Consider the following 7,335-nt stretch of genomic DNA (forward strand, 5'->3'; position numbering starts at 1 on the left):
AGTACCCAAATATCAGGTATCTAGTCAGCACCATATTCTCACTTGAGGTCACAACAGCTGGACGGGGGTTGACGTGAATTTCCCGCGCGTGGAACGCATATTCTGGATTGTTTATTTGGAAGCAATTTTATGCAACACTCGGCATGCGCACACCGCCGGAAACGAAGCCAGCCTCTGCGGCTCTCGAAGCCAGCCGGCGGCGATTTACCATTTATCTTTGCGTACGCTCGGCTCGTCGCGACTTGACATAACGCGCAGTGTATTGGCGCTCCGACTCGAGGTCGTTTCTCGATTCCAGCATCGCATAACGACGTGGATTGAAACGGCCGTGGATGTGCGCGAAAGCGCACGCTATGAAAAACGGCTCGACGGCCGCCACTCTCTCTCACGGGGAAGGCGACCTTTGCCGACCGCAGCGCCAAGCCCCCGCTTAGCGGACGTCCTTGGCGGCCCACTACGCCGCGCGTGCATAGGAAGCAGTGCGCGGCCTGTTTTCGCCCGCGGAACGCACCCGGCCGTGGAAACCGGTGGAGAGACGCGAGGAGAATCGGGGGAATCTGCCGCGCGCTTGTGCAGCTCGCGTTGCTGCGATAGCCGGAGAGAAGCCGCCTTCCCCGAAGCACTGAAACCCTAGAAGCGAGCCCGGGGGGCAGACTGCGCCCGACTGTCGCCGCGATAACGCCACTTGCTCCTCGCACCCACAAGAAGCGCGGCAACTCCGAACAGAGATGCTGCGAGGCGCCCGCGCCGCTGTCTCCTGCTCGCCGCTCCGCGCTTGCACCGCGCGCGTCGTCGGCACGCGGAACCTGTCCGCTGCCGCGGCGGCCGTGGAACCTGCGGAGCCCCGCGTCGTTTCGTCCACATTTCCGGGCCCCAAATCGGACGCGCTCAAACGCGAGCTCAACGCCATCCAGAATGCCGGGGCCGTGCAGCTCTTCGTCGACTACGCGAAGTCGGCCGGCAACTACATGGTGGACGTGGACGGCAACGCTTTCCTCGACGTATACACGCAGATCGCGTCGCTGCCGCTCGGCTACAACCACCCGGCCATGGTGGCCGCGGTCAGCGACCCCCGGAACGTTGCCACATTCGTGAACCGGCCCGCGATGGGCGTACTGCCGCCCGCCGATCTGGTGTCTCGGCTGCAAAACGCGCTCCTCTCTGTCGCTCCCAGGGGCCTCTCGGAGGTGCAGACCATGGCGTGCGGCTCGTGCTCCAACGAGAACGCGTACAAAGCCGTGTTCATCAGCCACGTCGCCAGGCAACGCGACGGAAAGCCACCGACGGCCGAAGAGCTGCGCTCTTGCAAGTATAACGTGCCGCCCGGCAGTCCCCGCCTGTCGCTCCTTTCCTTCGACGGCGCGTTCCATGGGCGCACTTTTGGCGCGCTCAGCACCACTCACTCCAAGGCCATCCATAAACTAGACGTGCCGTCATTCGACTGGCCTATCGCGCACTTCCCGGAGTACAAGTACCCGCTCGAAGAGTTCGAGTCCGAGAACAAGAAAGAGGACGAGAAGAGCCTGGCGCACGTCGAAGAGCTCTTCCACGAGTACCGCAAGAAGGGCATCCCCGTGGCGGGACTAGTGGTGGAACCGATCCAGGCTGAGGGAGGCGACCGACACGCGTCCGACGATTTCTTTCGAAGGCTCCGAGCCCTCGCCGCCAAGAACAACGTCTTGTTCATCTGCGACGAAGTGCAGACGGGCTGCGGGCCCACCGGAAAGTTCTGGGCCCACCAGCACTGGGGTCTTGAGGACTCTCCGGACGTAGTTACCTTCAGCAAGAAAATGTTGACTGGCGGATACTTTTACAAGCCGCACGTCCGTCCCAAGGAGTCGTACCGCATCTTCAATACTTGGGTGGGAGACCCAACCAAACTTCTGCTCATCGAAGAGGTCCTCAAGGTCGTCAACACTGAAAAACTCCTCGAGAATGTTAGGGACACAGGCGAGTACATGCAGAAGGGCCTCAAGGACATCAGCAAGCGACACCCTACCACATTCTTCAATGTCAGGGGACGAGGAACCTTCTGCGCCGCCGACTTGCCCTCAGAAAAGGATCGAAACAAGTTCATTACGGAAATGCACCACAAGGGAATTCACTGCGGAGGCTGTGGAGGACATAGCTTCCGCATCAGGCCTGCGCTGACTTTCCAGAGGAAGCATGCGGACATACTGCTAGATCGTATTGAGAAAGTGCTTTCTGAGAAGTTCTGAACTTCTGCTGCCACAGTTGCTACTCGGATTCCAAGAAATGTGTGATAACACACAAGCTGTCCTATTTAACTGACCCCATAGCGCAAGTATATATTAACGAGAAAATAGTACTGCTAGTTTCTGCTGCATGATTATCGCTCTACTGGTGGACATTGGCTAACTCACAGGGTTCCCAAACATTGAGATAAAGACCAATTAATATTGTGTGCAATTGAATTTTCACAAATGAGTCTAAAATACCTCACAAAATGATCTCCTTAATGAAACACACACTGTGCTTCCATTTTTAGTGGCTTGTTGAGATTTTATGTGTATAGCACCGCTGTTGCAAGCTGCTAACCAAAAGTGTACACGGATGGCCAATTTTTTAATGCACAAGTGTCTTTCTTTTGTTGCTAATTATATTGATGCTGTTTTTACATCTACTCTGTTTAAATGACGTGCTATATTTGTAAATATGCACAAATAATTTCAGACAATTGTACTCACATTCAAATGCTACTGTATGAAAAGAGAAATATTTAGAGTATGCAGAACATGCCATAAATGTGTTGTGGTGGCTCACTGTAAAAGTGATCCACAATTACATGGGCAGAACAAAATTGTTTTGTTGCAACAATGCCAGAGCTAGAGTTTATTTACACCTCTCCATAAGCTTCAAAAAATATTTTAACCATGTTACTTTTATACACCTCAGAAGTATCGACGTATCTTAAAATATTCGCTTTGTTTTGGGAATATTATAATTTTTGAGGGTCTAGGCAGTCTACTTTGCAAGTGCCTGCTGCTTCAAGTGCTAATAGATATGAGATTGTGAGAGATGTGTTATTTTCTATTAAATCTGTGTTTTGTCATGCAATAGGTCATCAAAGAAGTGTTGTATAAGCAGACTTTAGATTTGTGTGAAAATTTAGGCATGTGCAAACCTACAGTAATATTTCACGGCGCCCCTAGCAAGGGCTCATTTTCCTTGATCATGAAATTTCATGTCCAGATGTGGCTTCTTTAAACTACAATGTATGGTGTGATCCAAAAGTAACAGTGAAAGCAAAAGTTAACAATTGGTAAAATACACACCATAGCAAGATGCTGCTTTCACAGAAATGCACACAAAAGCACTGCACTTTCTTTTCCTACAAAAATATGTGTTACATTTGTCACTAAAATGTAGCGCTGTTGCAGCCTCAAAGTACTCTCTGTAGCTCCTACCTGTCTGTACAAAGTACTGAGACAACTAAAGCACCACCTACCTATTAATGACAACTGTAACATCTTTATTTTTAAAATCCCCATGTTTCTCTCTGCATGTCTGTGAAAACTGAGCCTTGTTATGGTCTATACTTTTAATTGTTACTTTTTCTAGTTGCAACATAACGTCCACTAGCAATATAGCCGGGGAACGGATATGGAAAATTTATTTTGTCGTGCGCTGGCTTCATGTGGTTCTAACAAGAAATTTAGCCCCTCAGTTTCCTTTATGTTTTCTGCTTTTGGATCACCCTGTATGTTTGTCAAACACAGTGCGATCATGGATGAGAAAAGCACTGTATATATTCATCAAACTGTTTGGCAGGTGAATGTAACCTAAATGAACCCTGCATGCATGCTCCTTATTTGAAGGCCATATGCATAAATGTAGAAAGCATTTAATTAAGTGTGTATTGACTGAAAAGCATTTGTCATTTTTAACAGATGTGTCCTTTTCAACCATGTTACTGCAGACAAAGTGGTTGAACTTTATGAAGCTTCAAAAAAGAGGCAGTGCATGCATTGCCGGTCAGAGGGCCAATTGTAACATGTTTCAAATACGTGTTTCAGACTGTTTCGAAACCTGCACTGTCCCACAGAGTAGTGCTGCAGTTTGTTGCAAGTTGTGTATTTGATGGTACCTATGTTACTAACACGCATTCTTATGACACATGTGAAGCGTGACACATTTGTCTGTTGTTGCTGTTGTTAAACTGAGCTTCCCACTTGAACGGTATAATGGGCGCTATTGCCAGGGTGAAGATTCTGTGAGCAGCTCATCCTGTTTTTCCATTTTTTCAAGCCTGTCGGCAGAGATACTATACAATGACCTGCCTATACAGGCTTTAAAGCTGAATGTATTCTATGCTCACAAAGAAATACTGGGCACTCTTGCACCTTTTGTGTGATGCTGTTTGAGAAGACATTGAATAAGTGACCCAGGAGGCTGCCATAGCTGGCCACACTTGCTGCGTCGTCTGCCTATATCTACGACTCACTCGACTCCCCCTGTGTAACGTACAGTGACATGCAATAAAGTTATTTATATGCAGTGCTTGTACTGCAAGTGTAACTTCAATGACACACAAAGCCTCACTTGAATTTAATTTTGAAGTATACAAACATTCATCGCAAGGCACACGAAATAGCGTCAGCCTTGCTGTGTGCTCAAGTTCAAAGGCACGGTAAGTTGGTGGCACTATACTTGCACAAGCTAAATTGATCGAGTGGGCTCTCTATTTATTTTGTCCATCACGGGTTCTTTAACGTGTGCCTGTATCAAAGTACACAAGTGCATTTGCATTTTGCCCCCGTCAAAGCATGGCTGCAGCAGCTGGGATTTGAACTCATGATCTCGTGCGCAGCTGCACAAGAATGCCATAGCCATGGCATTTGTTTTTTGTGCAGCTGGTTTAGATTCAGATAAAGTGAAAAACCACCCAGTGATTTGTATGACTTTGCTAAGAATCGTATTTTACCACAAAAGTGTTCCACCAGCGAAGTTCGGTACAAAAAGGAGGTTGTCTTCCAGACAAATATGTAGATGCCGACTAATTGACCAATGCCTTAAGTGTACTCAGTCTTGAAATGTCTTGGTGACTGCAAGTAGAAACAACATTACGAAGCCAAGCATTGCCAATGGTTGAAAGTGCTGGGGTGCGATCAGAGATTCTTATTCTAAACGCGCGTTCAGTTTGCGTTCAGTTTTGCATCACGCGAATGGCCTAGGCCGTGCTGACTGGCATGGCAGACGACGTCGGCGCAGCCTAGGCCAGTCGCGTGAGGCAAAACTGAACACAAACTCAACACGTTTCAAACAACGATCTTCGATCACGCCCCATTTTATATCTTAAAATAGGCATCTTTCATTTTCTTTGTTTCTCCTTTCTAGTACCCAAGTTCCAATATTTAAATATGGTGCTTTTGCATGAAACATTTAAAACGTTCATTGTAGATAGTGACATTTATTTATTTATTTATTTATTTTTTGACAGATATGTTTGCTGAAAGGAACTGGCCTTAGTTTTAGGGGATATGGTGCAGCTTTGCTGCAGAACAAATCATGCATCGCAGAGTAAGATGTATATTTTCTCGCGCGCAGCTCTGCGGCGCCTCTTGCAGCGAGCGTCGACATCGTTGTAACCGAGCTATGGCATAACCGAGCGAACGAGCACAGCGAAAGATGAGAGCGAGCGCGGCGCACAACGGGAGGGGAAAAAAAGCAGCAAGAGGGAAGCGGAGAGGAGGGTATCGCGTAACCATGAAGCGGGAAGCGGAGGAGGGTGTGGCAAAAGGGTAGGGAGGACGGCGGAGTTGTCGGCGACGACCACGCATGCGTCGAGCGCGGAAACACAGCGCTGGCGCGGGCTTTGGACCCACGGCGCACGAGCCACTTGGCCTGCGGCACCGCCGCTAGAGGATGCTATCCGCGCGAGCCACGTGTTCACGTTTCATTTCTGAACAATGAGCGACGCAACCGGTGGAAATGCTTCGTCTGCCGCTGCCGCTAAACGAGCTGCCCAAGCAAAGGCTCAGCGCCGCCGCCGAAGGCACCCGGTCGTTCAGAATGAAATTATGCGCCACAATGTATCGCAAATTCGAAACACCTAAACAGCTGCGCTCAAAATTCACATTAGGGAGTATCGTATACATCGCGGGTGACATATTTTTATTAGCAAATTCAAAAGCACAAAAGCTGAAACACTGTTCCAAGCAAGATTCACCATAGACAGTTGGAATATTTTATCTGAAGGCTCACGAAAGCTCAACTTTGTGATGCAATAAAAAAAAAAAGAAAGAGGATGCTTAAGCTTCGCCTTTAAGAGGGGAACGCGGCAGCATTCAAAGATCCCCGACTGCTTTTCACGCCTCCCGGCAACTGCAGCTTATGTAAGCGTAACGTTTAGCAGGAAACACTGGCGGCGAGCACTATACACGAAGGCAAGCTTTCTGGTAGAAACGCGGCCTCTTGCATGGGCCAATCCCGGAGGTAGTGCACAACCGCGCCAAAACATGACATAATTTTCAGGTTTCTGTTATTGTTTCACACTTTTAATATTAGAGTCTGAGAAGATTCAACATAAAAGGCGTGCGCTGTCGGTGTTTTGTTTCATGACATTCGTTTATGGATTGTCATTCTCAAAATTCCGAATAACTTTGCCAACAATGTAAGACAAGGTACGAGCAACTTTAGTGACAACATGGTGTTGAAATATAATCCGCATATCATACAGCAAGGCGTGGCATATGCATATACTTAACTTTGACGTAATACTTCTGCGGAAACCCGCAAGGTGGAGAGAAGTAATTAATAAAGGGAAAATGAGACATCCACCCAGTCGTAGCAGTTGCTACAAATGAACCCATACGGGTTTCTCGAAAGAAGAGCCTCGCAGTTGAAGAAAAATTCGTCCTGGTCCGAGACTCGAACCCGCGAATACCGCCTTTCTTTCGAGGAGCCCGTATAAGGTTTCCTTTGTACAGCAATTGCTACGATTGGCTGGATGTCTCATTTTCCCTTAACTGCTTCTCTCCACCTTGCGGGTTTCTGCAAAACTATTACGTGAAACTCTTGCTTTTGTTTAGTGTTGTTGATAAGTTTGACTTCGCCCTGCCATCTGCTAGCCGCCTGATTAGTTAAAATGGTAGAGCGGCTGCCCCGCAAAGGCGGTGGTCCCGGGTTCGAGTCCCGGACCAGTACAAATTTTCATTTAACTGCGAGACTTTTCTTATGAGGAACCCGCATGAGTTCAAGTGCCGCGAAAATTCCATTGTTATAAACGATAATTGTTATTACTGGGTTGCATGAAAACATCAAAATAGGGGTATGGAAGAGGTGGTGTGAGAAAACTATAATGGCGGGGAGGCC

General features: G+C 48.1%; 1 protein-coding gene across 1 annotated transcript; it reads left to right on the plus strand.

Annotated features, from left to right (window-relative positions):
• The first annotated feature begins 446 nt into the window (after positions 1–446).
• Positions 447–4,521, plus strand: Gabat (4-aminobutyrate aminotransferase). Its single transcript, XM_050185801.3, has one exon. It carries the CDS (start codon positions 729–731, stop codon positions 2,217–2,219), a length of 1,491 nt encoding a protein of 496 aa, XP_050041758.2. The 5' UTR covers positions 447–728; the 3' UTR covers positions 2,220–4,521.
• Positions 4,522–7,335: the final 2,814 nt, after the last annotated feature.

Source organism: Dermacentor andersoni, chromosome 11 (assembly GCF_023375885.2).
Source record: "Dermacentor andersoni chromosome 11, qqDerAnde1_hic_scaffold, whole genome shotgun sequence".
Classification (NCBI taxonomy): domain Eukaryota; kingdom Metazoa; phylum Arthropoda; class Arachnida; order Ixodida; family Ixodidae; genus Dermacentor; species Dermacentor andersoni.